General features: G+C 40.3%; 1 protein-coding gene across 4 annotated transcripts in view; it reads right to left on the bottom strand.

The window, feature by feature from the left end:
* The window catches only part of EIF2AK3 (eukaryotic translation initiation factor 2 alpha kinase 3), a 69,448-nt gene extending 56,982 nt beyond the window's left edge, over nt 1-12,466 (bottom strand). The window contains exons 1-2 of one of the 4 annotated variants that reach the window (XM_011375267.2): nt 11,861-12,466; nt 806-935 (exon numbers count right to left, since the gene is read on the bottom strand). In XM_011375267.2, the coding sequence (XP_011373569.1) occupies nt 806-935; nt 11,861-12,168 (438 nt within the window). In that variant the 5' untranslated portion in view covers nt 12,169-12,466. Of the gene's footprint in view, nt 1-805; nt 936-11,203; nt 11,223-11,604; nt 11,625-11,860 lie in introns of those variants that run through there. The other 3 variants (XM_023520502.1, XM_011375268.2, XM_011375269.2) reach the window with 3 other exon arrangements.
* Nucleotides 12,467-13,901: the final 1,435 nt, after the last annotated feature.

Genomic DNA, 13,901 nt, shown 5'->3' with positions numbered 1-13,901 from the left:
GGAAAACAGGTGACTGCTTCCATGTCAGCAGTCACAATGCAAAAGAGGCACTTACTTTAAATGATTTAAACAAGAGAATAAAGCTCCAGAAAAGGAGAGAGACTTAATCTATCAGGGTCAAGACTAAAGACAAGGAAAATAAACTTCCCTCATCTACCCGCTCCCCTAACCTCATCAAGGTAGGCAGTGTTCTGACTTTCCTGATGAAGATACTAAAGCTCTGAGGGGCTAAGCCCAAGTGCTGGAGTCACGTGGCAGAGTAGTTTTGGAAGCAAAACTCTTTTCTGCAAATAATCAAATTTGTCTAAAATTACATTCCAAGAAAATTTCAGATGAATTGTGCTTATAATAAGTGTGTACACTTGAGGGAAAATGTAGAGAATCATTTATGAGGTTTTGCAGCATGTATTTCTAACTATTAAAACACAGTTACTTATATTTGTTTTATTATTTTGGAACTACTTATTATTAGTGATAATAACAAATGATCATGTTATAGCTCACATGAGCTATATATACTGATACAGCAGAGAGTATCCTCAGTCGCTCTTTAATATGATTAAATAATTGAATGCCCTCAAATAATCCTAAGAAGTAGGCTATATTACCTACCTCACTGCAGGAGGGGAAATGAGGAACAGAAAAGTAATTGCCCTAAGGTGACATAGTTTGTAAGAGGCACACAGGTGTCATACCTAGGCAACGTGGCCCTGAGCCCCAGTCTACAAGCAAAAACATACTATTAATATCAGCAATTCCTCATTATAACTAGTTGTCCAGTCAACAAATAACAAAAAATTCTTACCTCTGGTTTGCTAAGGCTGGATGAAACCAAGGAACCAGATCCCACGTCCAAATCCCACTGCTTTTTACCATGATTTTCAGGATCCAAGGCAGCAATTCGCCCATCTAAAGTGCTGATAATCACTAATGATCTGTAAATTTAAATATTAAAATAAATAAGTAAATAAGATAAAAATAAAAATAGGACAAAGTGTAAAAGGCATCTAAGACTCGCTCCTTATACCCCTCCACAGGCCTCTATCTGTAGGAGAGAAGTGGGCCCCGCCTCCTCACAACTTACTGTCTTGCCACCACTGTCTTTAGCCTTCCAAAAAAATTGTACTATGTCCTTTAACCATTTATGACACTTATGAAAAGTCCCAGATTCCTAGGTTACCCTTTATTCCCACACTCTAATCCCCACAAAGAACTCAACAGTCCCTGCTCTATCCTCTTCTACCTTTCCCCAATTCCTGAAGTCTTCCGTGAATGTTCACTTTCCTTCTTTCTCTAACAGAAATCTGACTCTCCTTGAGACCATTGCTTCAATTCAAGAATCGTTTCTCCATAACTCTTGACCAGTGGGCCTAGTGACGGGGTAAGTGTACTCCCTGGACCTTGTTTTTTCTCTCCTCTCTAAAAGTTCTCAAGATCGGATGGTCCCACATATTACCCCTCCTAGTAATTGTCTACTTATCCTTGGGTCACTTGCCCCATTCCTTGAGGATTTTAGCTCCTAGTTTACTGTTACTATTAAGTTCTTTGGGTTTTCATGATCTGTCTACCTTGCTTCAGCCACCTTCATGGTCAGACCCTAGCTCTTGTCATTACAAATCACAACTTCCCTGTCCCACTGAAATTTTAAGCATCCCCCCAACCCCAGCCGCCAGCCCTTCTTTCCAGCTCATTTCCTCTGCTTCCTTGACTGCAAACAAACCTCTGACCCCACCAGAACCTAAAAGCCATTGATCCTATCACCTTTACCCTGATCTTCAATACTACTATGCCTTCACTTCTTTCTCATTCAGTTTCAATTCCATAGTCCTTCATTTTAAGCACTTCCTTCTTTGCACCTTCTCTCACATGTTATACTTGACTGGAGGAACTCCAATGCTGATTAAATTTAACTTTCTGCCTTTCTCATTCTTGCATCTGTGCAGTTGAATACAGCTGAAGAAAAACATAGCCATGCTGACTGGTCTCACTACAACCACCAACCACAAAAGGGCATTAATGATGCTAAACAATCGAATAACACTTCCCTAGTCTATCCACTCACTCAATGTCCTGGGTTAACTATTCACTTCACCCTTCTCCACAAACTTCTGACACCAGCTCTTCCAAGCTCACGCATCTCAGAGACTGTGCTACCTATTTCTCTGAGGAAAACAAACAATCAAATGAGATTGTTGCCCATCATCACATCTATTTGTCAGCACCTGGATGGACCCATGTAGTCTCCCTTCTGCCCTGTTACTGCAGGTGAACAGTCCACATTCCCATTCACCACCACACTTCCACTTAGACGATCTCTCCCTCAAGCACACATCAGGACTCACTCCTGCAGATCTCTCCTCTTGCTCTCACAATATTCCCTCTTTACCAGAGTGTTCCCCTCAGTATTCAAATCTGCTATTATTTCCCCAAACTTAAAAACCAACCAAGATTAAATAGAATCAACCACTCTTCCCCCTCCAGCTTCCAATTAATTCCTTGCCCACTTTAGAACAAAATTCCTTGAAAGAATTGTTATATACTCTGTCTCCAAATCCTCTCCTCCCTTTGTCTTGAACTATTTCCAGTCAAGTTTGTGCCTCTACCACTCCACTGAAAAGGTTCTTACTGGAGTCACCAATGACCTTCACATTGAAAATTTCTGTGGTCTGGTCTCAGTTCACTTGACCATCTAACAGCACCTGAGCAGCTACTTCTCTTGCCCTCCAGAAAACACACTCTTCACGTGGTTCCAAGACACTAAACTCCCCTGATTTTTTTTTCTTCTTCCATCCTACGCCTTCTCAGTTGCATTTTCTGGTTCCTCCTCATTTCTCCTTATCTCTTAAAATATTCCCTACCTACATATACTTTGTTGGTTTCATCCAGTCTCATAGCTTAAAATATCATCTATACATTGGCAACTCCCAAATTTTTATCTCTAGTTCCAGGCCTCTCCCTAAACTCTAGACTTACTTACATATCTGACTGCTTACCAGATTTAGATTGTCTAAGAGACTTCTCAAAGTCTAGGTATCCAAAATTAATCCCTTCATACTGACTCCCCCAATTCCTTAAACACACCATGCATGATTTTCCCGAAGGAACTTTGCAGCTACTGTTCCTTCTGTTTGGAACACAATCCCCATATACATAACACGCTCTCAGTAAACTTTTGTTGAATGAAAGAATGTGCTGTACAGTTGTTCAAGGAATTTGTTAGGCATATTTGTCTGCTTCAGAGATAATGCAGACTCCAAGTACATATATTTATGTTCCTGGTTAGGATAAATACAACTTTTATCTTTTCTATCTCACTTGATATACAATGTATACAAATTCAAAGTAAATCTACAAGTTGACCAAAACAGTTCAAGTAAACTCATTTGCAACCTTTCAAAGAATTTATCAAATGAATAAACTTATCAAATGAACTTATCAAATTAATAAATACAATTATTAATTTAGTTCCCAAACCACACATCAATTCTCATTTTGAATTTTTCAAGTGGTAACCCTTAGTCTATTTTGTGAAAATAAAAAATTTTGCCACACCATAAACTCTAGCAATTTTAGACAACAAACCAAAAGAAAAGAAACAACTCAACTCCCTTCCCCACATATTATCCTGCTTTCTAAAGAAATCCACTGGGAGTTGGAGAAAGAGAAAGATGCCTCAAGTAAGAAAATTATTTTATAATGAAGGTTATAAAATTCTTATCTTAAATGTGTCACTTTACAAATAAAAACAATAGAATATAATTTCAGAGATCCAGGGTTCATTCAGAGCCAAGTTAACCCTTTCCCAGCTCCACTGTAAAAATGTCTAATTCTTCTGTTTAATAATCATTAACCACAAATAATTGGTTGAATAAAAAAAAATCTAGTTGAAATAAAATTTAGTATAAGCAAACAGTGTGTTAACCCATGAAAAATTAAGACCACTTCAGATACTATTTTTTTTTTAAATTCAGAACCACCACTGTTCATTTATTATTCTAGGCATTCCATTTATTACAATGTATTATATATATATATGTATTATAATTTATTATATGCACTAAGAACATCTTAATAAATAATTTGGAGTTTAATACGTAACTATTCTTTTACTGAAAGCCTATCATATGGGGTACATCCCAAGGCTCTGCTCTTATTCTCCTCATGGCTTTTTCATTCAACTTGCTTTTTCCTAGGTAAATTACAGACACATCTCCTTTTATTGCGCTTCACAGGTATTGCATTTTTCACAAATTGAAGGCAAGACCTCTCACTATCAAAAAAATTACAACTTGCTTTATTGTAATATCCATTTTATTACGGTGATCTGGAACCTAACCCGCAAAACCTCTGAAGTATGCCTGTGTGGCTATTTCACCTAGCAAGGCATAACTCAAATACACCTGATCATAGAAATCATCTGGAGTGCTTGTTAAAAACCCATAAAGGTCCCATCCCACAGGGGGCCTTGAGAGAATGCAGCTCACCAAGTACCCCAGGTGAGTCTCATGATAAGGCCAATTTGGCAACACTGGTTTACCTCAAAGAGTAAAAAAATAATAATGTATTAGCTGAACGAAGAAGGCCTATTGATCAACTATCAGAAAACACTCTTGAAACTTCTGTCTCTCACTTACACCTTGCTCATTCACCCATACCCGAGTCTTTGAAGCTCCTCTCAAAAAGGTTGTCAATGACCTGCTCCTAATGATTTGTCCTAATTGGCTTTGTCCTCGCAGCAGCAGCTGAAACAATGTCTGGCTCCTCGTGTGGGGCATTCCTCCTTCCCTGGCTTCCGCAAGACCTGTCCCTACCACCCCATCCTCACCTATCACTCTTACCGCTCTCAACCACTAACGAGTAGGCCACGGAGTTCTAGCTTTCACCAAAGCCTGCAGCTTCACCTTGATCTGTAATGTGACAGCTCCAAACCTATATGGTATTTACAGTTCATCTCTCTTCCAACCCTGGTTCCCCATTTTCAGCAGGACATTCTTGTTATTCGCCACAAAGTTTACAGAAACTCAATTTCTCTATACATATTTCTCCATCCACCCTGTCACTTAACATTTAAATCAGACATCAACTCTAACTTCTCCTTCGCACTGTGCGTTTAGACAACAGTCATGTACTCTTGATTCTATTACTGAAGGTTCTTTCAAATCTTTTTCTTCTTCATTACCACTACTGCCCTTGTCCTAGAATAGATTCTCATTTCTCATCAGAACACCTGCAAAAGCCTTTCTGACATATTTCCATGCTTCTGGTCTCTTTCCTTTCTGCATTTCCAACAGTTTTGTTTCTAGAAAAGAGATGTGACACACTTCTGATGCTCCTTATGCCCACCACATAAAGGCAAAACTGCTTCGTATGGCATGTAAAGGCTTTCATAATTTGGCATAATCCCTCACCACACTGTGGCCACACACACACACACACACACACACACACACACACACACACGTTTCAAATCTTTTCAACAAAGTTCCCTTGTTAATTTATTTTTTTGTCTCACATCGTAAATGATTTCATTTACCCAATAAACACCACTTCTAATGAATTCTCCCATCTCTAGGGGAAATATTTAAGTATCAATCAAAATATTCAAGACTTCTGGAAAGAATGAGCTAAAATTACTATATTAAATTTGATATAATTCTAGCTCAAAGAAATTTGACTTTTTAAAAATTAGCCTTCTCCTCAATGAATGTCCAATTTCCATTAAATTATTTAAAAAAATACTGATATCTCATAGATGCCCATTTTTACTTTTGCAGGTCCACAGAGGTCCAAAAGCCCTGGCTTGGGAACCACTGCTCTGTGCCCTGACTCATTCTTGTTGCCTAGGCTGTCCTTGACACATTACACTGAAGGACTTGCTCATTCGACATTCTTTTCACTCTCATACTACTCTAATGTCACTTATTTTCCATTCTAGTATAGTTAATTCTTTAACACAAATATCTCCCCGTCAGACTGAGGGTTCAAGGGCAAGCCCAGTGGTCCATTTAGCTACCTTCAGCACCTAACAGTGTCTAACCCCTAATAAATGTAATTAATGTTTGTTGAATCAGTAAGTATTGCTAGGACAGACACTATTACTCAAACAAAATAAAAACAAAAAATATAAAGATGTAAAAATATGTAACTTGCCTAAGGTCATACACCAAATAAGAGGTTTTGAACAAAATTTTTGAAGCATGAATTTAGGTTTTCTAACACAAATTCTATCATTCTGTTAATTGTAAATTTATGTAAATGGCAACTACTATAGTACTATAATGTGCAGGTTTTACTCCTTCCAGAAATCTCAAGACCCCAATTATCCTGTTATTGCTCAGATTATGCCCTCGCCTGAGCAAAAATGACCTTATTCCACAATGAACACCCAATTTAAAAAACCTGTTTGCTCTGATTTAAGTTATCCAGAATACCTGCCTATTTACAATGAAGATTATCAGCCTCTGAATTCCTTCATCACAGTCATGTTAAAAGTCCTTACTGCCTGTAGAAACTTCCCATGTGGAAGAGAAGCTGGCAACAAGAGAACAATATATCAATTGAATAATTTCTACATTAAAAAAGTAGAAATTAAAGTAGAAATTAAAGTAGAAAGTTACCAACTGCTTATTTTAAAGGTTCACATTTTCTTTGGGGCGGGGGTGGGGACTCTACAAAATTAAAAATTTGGTTAAATCTGCTTTTTTTGATGTAGCCAAGAATCCCCTCCTTAAACATATGCCCTCAATCAATTCGGAAGCACATGTTCTCATTCAAAAACAAACTTGTACTAATTGGACTTTACTTTTCAGTCCCCACCTACTAAGTAAATCTTCAAATCAAACCTTCATTTAAACATATCACAAGACTAGCCATGCCCAGAATCAAAACAAATATAACGTCAAAAGTTACCAACTATATAACTTTGACTTATCAAATAGACCTTAAAGAAATACAACCTAAATTTTCAATATTGTAGACATGATAATGTCATGATAGGTGTCCTTTTTCTACCAGATTAAAATATTTCTGGAAGCACTTTTTCTCCTTTATGCTATGAAACATTTTTAATCAAAATGGTTATTTATACATAGAACAGGGTGAAAAAAATTAATCTTCTCTCGCATTTATTCTGTAACCTACAAGTTTTCATCTTTGTATTTTGATTAATTTTGTAATTAAAATATACAGGCAGCTCCTCATTTACCAAAAAAAAAAAAAGGAGTTCCCAGGCAATATTTAGAAAATGAAGAGCCATGTCCAAACTACAGCTCACAGCAGCTGATAAAGATAAGTTCCCTTTTGCAAAATGCCTTACAGTGTAAAGGCTGCTGAGTTCAAATTACACAGTTCCCTCAATCTTGTCACATAGCATATCTAGAATTCAAGTGTCAATTCAGCTAAAAATACAATTGTAGACAGAAAGATCTAAAGTATGTTTATTTTGGCTTACAACTTGCCTTGAAAGTTATGCATAAGTTCTTTAAATGTGAGTTTTAGTTAACTTTAAAAGTCAGAAGTCAGAAAAGTGAGCAGTGTTGGGAACAGATGACTAAATTCCCTTTCAACACTGTATTCTGAGCTTCTATTATTCAATGGTCATTTTTTTTTAAAGCATGATTGTGAATCTGAAAACCTGAGGAGGAGCAGATTTCTGTACCACTGATTCATAGCGAATCAATTTGTAAAAGGATGGAGAGAAAAACAAAGAGGAATTAAATCATCTTACATTTGCTGAGTTTTCATGTTACCTCATTAAATCCCCCTGCCGAAAAAAATCAGTTTATAGGTGCACAAATTCATGAAACACCATTGATTAATATCAAATTCAGTAATACTTTTGTTACAAGGGAATTAGAGGCGGAGGAAAAGGAAACGAATACCTTACAAATTAGCATGATTGTTAAGATAAAATTGTTCTTTATAACTTCTGAAAAGTGTCAGATGTACTCAATATGAAGATGCCCATCCTATCACAAGGACTGCAAATAACACCCTAAATTGTACTTGTGTTAGAGTCAGAAAACTGGTAACTCATAAATTATGCTAACTTGTATAAAACCTAACATGAGGTGAGATTTTGACTTCCTTCCCAACTTTCTATAGTAACCATCCCATTTAAATGTCAACTAAATATATGTAACAGAAGAAGCACTGACAAAACTGCTATCAGAAAAACACATTTATTTTGGCTACTTAATTTTTTAAATTTATTTTTTGGTGACATTGTTTAATGATACCCAGTAAGTTTCAGGTGTACAATTTAACAGTGTTCACCTTCCATAGATTTCTTTCTGTCACCACATATTTGACCCCTTTATCCCATTTACCTCCCTCTTTTCCTCCCCCCCCCCCCCCCCCCCCCCCCCCCCCCCCCCCCCCCCCCCCCCCCCCCCCGCTCCCCTCTGGTAACCACTAATCTATTGTCCATGTCCAGGAGTCTCTGTTTGTCCTGTTTGTTGCTTTTAGGTTTATATCCCACACATAAGTGATATCATGTGGTTTTCAACGTTTTCTGTCTAGCTTATTTTGCTTAGCATGATTATCTCGAAATCCATCCATGTTGCAAATGGCATTATTACATCTTTTCTTATGGTTGAGTAATGTTTATTTATTTTGGCTACTTTTTAAAGAAAAAAATGGTTTATTCATTCACATGCTTGAGATGCAGAGTAAGCATGTAGAATTAAGCCAATAAAAATGTCATCAAGAGAAAAAAAGAATTATCAAGTCTCACATTGCTTCTTGGGCATCAAAAGAAAACATGCAAAAATGAAGATATTAATTCCCCAGCTCCCTTAAAGTTTTGCAAGGACCATAATTCTTCACAGCTGTTTGTAATAAATGCTTGGTTAATTCAAATCTGTTCTCCTAATCTTCCTTCTTGAAACAAACAGGATATTGGTCTATTATTATGGAATTGCTATTCTGACTTTTTTTAAAAGCATTTAGAAAAAGTTTTATAAACATTGCACATTTATCTCCTGTTGACACAATCAATTTACTTACCTAAGGTTTCTCAAACTTTCCACACTATCTTAAGTTACAAGGCAGACCCCTAAACCTGGGCCTATCTCTTCTCAGTCAATTCTGATTGCCAAAGATCACTTACTCTCTGCCATGTAAAATTCTTGTATTTTCACCTTGTTTCTGAGAAAGAAGTAGATCTTCTCCAACAACCTTCACCATCTTCTTCATTCTTTTCTTTTTTAACCTGTCTATATAGGCTCTCTACTCTGAGCGTATAAATAAGATCGGCGGTCCATAGTCCTAAAATCTGCCTCCCACACAGGTCTAGCAGTGAGGGAAGGAAGGTGTGGGGCTGAAAAGGATGGATCCTTAACTCTCTCTTGCTATCTGAGTACTCTCTACATTGCTTTACTTAAACTCTTTAATTGTGCTCACCACCAAATCTTTCATTCTTCTCAGTCTTCACACTACCTCTCCAACCTAGCCATCTGTATTGCTTGTCTCCTTTGTTGGATTATCTTTTCTAAAATATAAGGCATTTCCTAAGGATTTACCATGAGCCTCCTCACAGCTTCAACTATTCGCCCTAACTGTTCTCTAACTTCAGTCATTCATTCCTACCTGCCTACCAAACACTTCCCTTTCGATGTCCTGCCCAGACCTCCAAGTCACCATGTCCATCACCAAACCCTTTCCTTGTCTTTTCTTCCCTGCTCACCTACATCTCAGTTTTCCCATGTGTGCTCTCACCTTTTGGCCAGTCTCAATCTCTGGATGAAAGTGCCAAGGGAGGAGGAATGATTCATTTGCTAGGAACCAAGATTCTACCTCAAATACAGCCTATATCTATATCCACTGAACAAGAAACCTCTTACCTGAACTGCTACAACACTCTCTTTGTGGTATCCTTACCTCAAAGTTTTCAGTATATAGTATTGCTAGAGAAATATTCCTTAAGCACAAACTTTATCAGGCCTGGCATTCGAGATACTCTACACATCACTTCTTAAGCTGTAATGGGCCTGTGAAGCACATGGTGATCTTGTTAAAACAGAGATACTTATTCAGTATGTCTGAGTGGTGCCTGATTCTGGATTTCTAACATGTTCCCAAGTGATGATCATGCTACTGGTGTAAAGATACATACCTACAATTTGGCCTCAACCTATTTTTCTAGGCTCTTTTATTCTTTCCTGCCCAGCATACCCGTACGTATTTCTGTGTCTCTCACATACGTGTGGGTCTTATGCGCATGTGTGCACACACACACAGATGTACACAAACACACACAGATGTACACAAACAAAATGTTCCCTAAACACACTTCCCAACTTCTGTGCCTCTTGCTGTTTCCTCAAGTCCCGTGCCTACCCCATTACAATTCTACCTACTTTTCAGGAGCTAATTTATTTTGCCACAGCTTTTGCTTATCTTCCTCACCTACCTCACCCCCTGGATCCCACCTACTGAACACCAAAAAAACCTCAAAATACTGCTAGCACTTGATTTGCACTGCTTCTGCTCTGTAATGTCATTATGCAGCTCTTCACTTAATTCTCACTAGTACATGCTCCTCTGGGAGGGTGAGGACTATCGCCTACCCTCTGTAACCCCACGGCATCTTAAAATCCTTTATAAGTGTCAATAAGTACCTACTGCAGTGGATTTGTATTCTAAGAAAAATGAAACATCTTACTTCATGTAACTTACTTTAAGCAGGTGCTTCGGAAGTTTCTCTAAGATAAACAAACCACTCTTCCAGGAATGTTTTCATTAGCAAAACTTATAAAAATTTTGTCAAATATTTGCTACTTTAAAAAAGTGGTGCCGAGAGAATTTTAGTATTTATCCTATTTATAGAAATTTCTAGGTATATACATCAAGGTTCTGATATTTAACTGGAAATTAAATCTATTTGTTATAATATAGTAAATGCTACATTATAAGCTTATAATACTTTGTAATTCGCATTCTAGCCTTCTCTGGTTTAATTCACCTAATGCTCCTTTTATAATCTGTTAAATAAGACATCACTTTCTCCCCAGATGTTCTAAGATAACTTCACAAAATACCTGACCATTAGAATTCCTTACATTTGTGTCCCGACTTTGAAAAGTGTTTTAAAACATGTATCTTGATTTTTAAGGTTAACCAACTCAACCAAGACAGCTCTACATTAAATGTTTATATGGTAAATCCTTTACATTATCAAAACTGCCAAAATTCAAGGACCTACCCATAGTTCTTAAACTTCGGTGTGTTCAAGAATTGTCTGGTGTGCTCGTTAACTTGCAGATTCCATGTTCTCACCCGGAGAAAGTCTGATTCAGTAAATTTGGGGTGGGGCCTAAAAAACTGTATAGTTAATCAGCATCCCCAAGTGATTCTGATGCGGATGTTCCGCAACAGTTAAGGGACATACTGAAATTAACCCTGGTCCGGGGGCACTACAAGGTTGTGGTTAAAGGGATACGTAGAAATCTCTCTGCGAAGTCCTTTACCTAAACAGCTGTAGCACCAGTACAGACAAGAAGTGTTACATGAAAGAAAAGGGGGGAGGGGGGAGGCAGAAAGTTCCTTGGAATATGAATAAAGCCCGAAAACAATCAAAGAGGGAAAGTGACGTTTCTTTCCCACCTCTGCGCTCCATTCTGAGAGCATCCCCAAGACACCTTCCAGAATGCTGCTCTCACCGGGAGCGGAGCGAGGCCCGTCGCGGGCCCGAGGGACCGGAAGGCGACCCCGCGCTCGCGCCTAGGTCACTAGCTGTCCAATGCCGGCGAGAGGCTGCAACCGAAGGGGGTCTCTAGTCCCTGGATCCTCCGCGGCGTGCGAGCTTAAACAAATCACCTCCCGGGGTCCGCGGCCCCGGCGCTCCGCCCGCGCCCCTCACCTTCCACGCGGCCGTAGCTCGGCCTCTTTGTCGGGTTCCGGGTCCCGCGGCTCCTGCTCGCCTGAAGCCACCGGCAACACTTCGGCGTCCTCAACCGTCACCTCGGCCGCAGCCACAGCCCCAGCTGCCGGCACTCGCACGGCCGAAGTGGGAGCGGCCGCGGCCCCCAGGCCGAACGCAGCCTCTGCAGACCGTGCGGGGAGGTCGCGGGCGCGCCCCGTGGCCACAGTCCGCGCCGCGAGCCCCAGCAGCAGCAGCGGCAACAGCAGCGCCCGCGCCAGCGGCCCCGGACGGTTGGCGCGTTCCATCAGCGGCCGGCCCAGCGCGCGGTCATGGAGGTGCAGCCGCCGGCGCCCACTTCTCCCGCCGTTCTAAGTTCCCGACTAGGACGAGGACGCTCAAGGGACCCAGCTGCCGCACTCACGGCCTGAACAGCCAGCGGCGTTTCTACAGCCACGTCTCAGCTCGGCCTCAGCCGCCGCCGCCTGAGTGACAGCCTCCCTCGGACATCACCCATTGAGCAAACTTTCCGCGCGTCTGCTCTCCAATTGGCTGCAGTCACCGCCACTCCGGGGACCCAGCCTGGTTCTGTTAGAGAAGGTGGACTTTCCCCAGTTGTCAACATCACGCCTGCCAATCAAATTGTATTGTTCTATCTTGAAGCCCGGCCCTTTTCCGGAAGCGTTTACCAATGAGAAACGCCCCCTCCCCGCAGCTGTCTTACCTGATTGGTGGGCTCCACAGTTCCCGAAAAACCTGGCCCCGAAGCAGATTGGCCATTGCAGTGGTTGGCTTCGCCCCTCAAAGCGAGGCGCTGGAGAAGATTTGAAGATCATTGATGGAAGCGGATGCTCCTCAAAGGTCTGGGATAACTTCTTCCTGATTGGTTGGAAGCAGCACTTAATACGTGGCGAATTCTGACTGTGGAGAGGACAGTCCCCAGTGAGAGGAAGAGGAGTCTAGTTCCGTGTGGTAGAGAGGCGGCCGACCTTAAAGGAGCTACCGCCGTGGCTCTTGTAAAGCCTGATCTGTTTGGAAAAGCGAAGCAAGAAATATAAGTGACTACACAAGCTGTGTGGCCCTAGAAGTGGAAGAGGGATGGTGGGTTCAGGAAACAATCCTGCGTGTGGCCCCTAGGGTGCTGAGAAGTACAGCTTGTTAAGAGATGCCAGTGAGCTACAGGTGACCCAGTCTACCCGACTCGCCTGCCTCGTAGTTATAAAGGGAAAGGGGCCCAGGCCCGGTGCACCTAGGTAATTTGTCTAAAGTCACAGAGCTAGTTATTTGCATAACTTTAAGCCTCTGACTCTTATCTGGCAGGCTTTGTTCCTCACTATAGGGCTTCACGGAAGAGATAAAACTGCAAAAGGCAAAACAAAGAAAATTTGAATGTTCAGCTAAACTATTGGAACTTTATACAGTTAATATACCCTGAAGATTTTTGAGCAGGTGAATGAAAGGATAAGAGTTGTGGTTTAGGAAGATGCATCGGCCAGCAGTGTAGTCAAAGAATAGCATCAAAGCTGAGACTAATTGGCAGGTTGTAACTGGGAGGCTATTGCCCAGTGAAAACTCCGTGAAGATTTTTTAAAGATATTGTCACGAATATGCTGTAATTGCTTTCATCCAAAAGCAAAACAAAAAGCCCCACTTCCACCTTCATCTTTCACATTTCCTTTTTCTTGCAAGAACAGCACAACTCCCGTGTTCTAAACTGCTTATTTTCGTTTCTTCTCAAACACACTAGTCCGGCTTTCATGCTCACAAACTGCTCTTGCTGAGGCCACCATTGCTGAATTCAAAGGACAATTCTCAATCTGCATCTTACCAGCTATATTTAACCCAGTAACTCAGTCTTTCCTGTACAAAACATTTTTCACCAGTTTTCTTGCTTCCCATAGGCCAGATCATAACACTCATTAGGTGTCATTTTAACTTAATCACCTTTTTAACCCATTTCCTATTTAGAAAAAGAAAAAGTGCCTCTTGCTGCCAGCGTTAATTTAATTTTACATAAACTCATTCTTTAAAGCTGAAGCAA

This window comes from Pteropus vampyrus, unplaced genomic scaffold (assembly GCF_000151845.1).
Source record: "Pteropus vampyrus isolate Shadow unplaced genomic scaffold, Pvam_2.0 Scaffold269, whole genome shotgun sequence".
Lineage (NCBI taxonomy): Eukaryota > Metazoa > Chordata > Mammalia > Chiroptera > Pteropodidae > Pteropus > Pteropus vampyrus.
The sequence above is the reverse complement of the archived record's forward strand: the minus strand, read 5'-3'. Positions and strand labels throughout refer to the sequence as shown.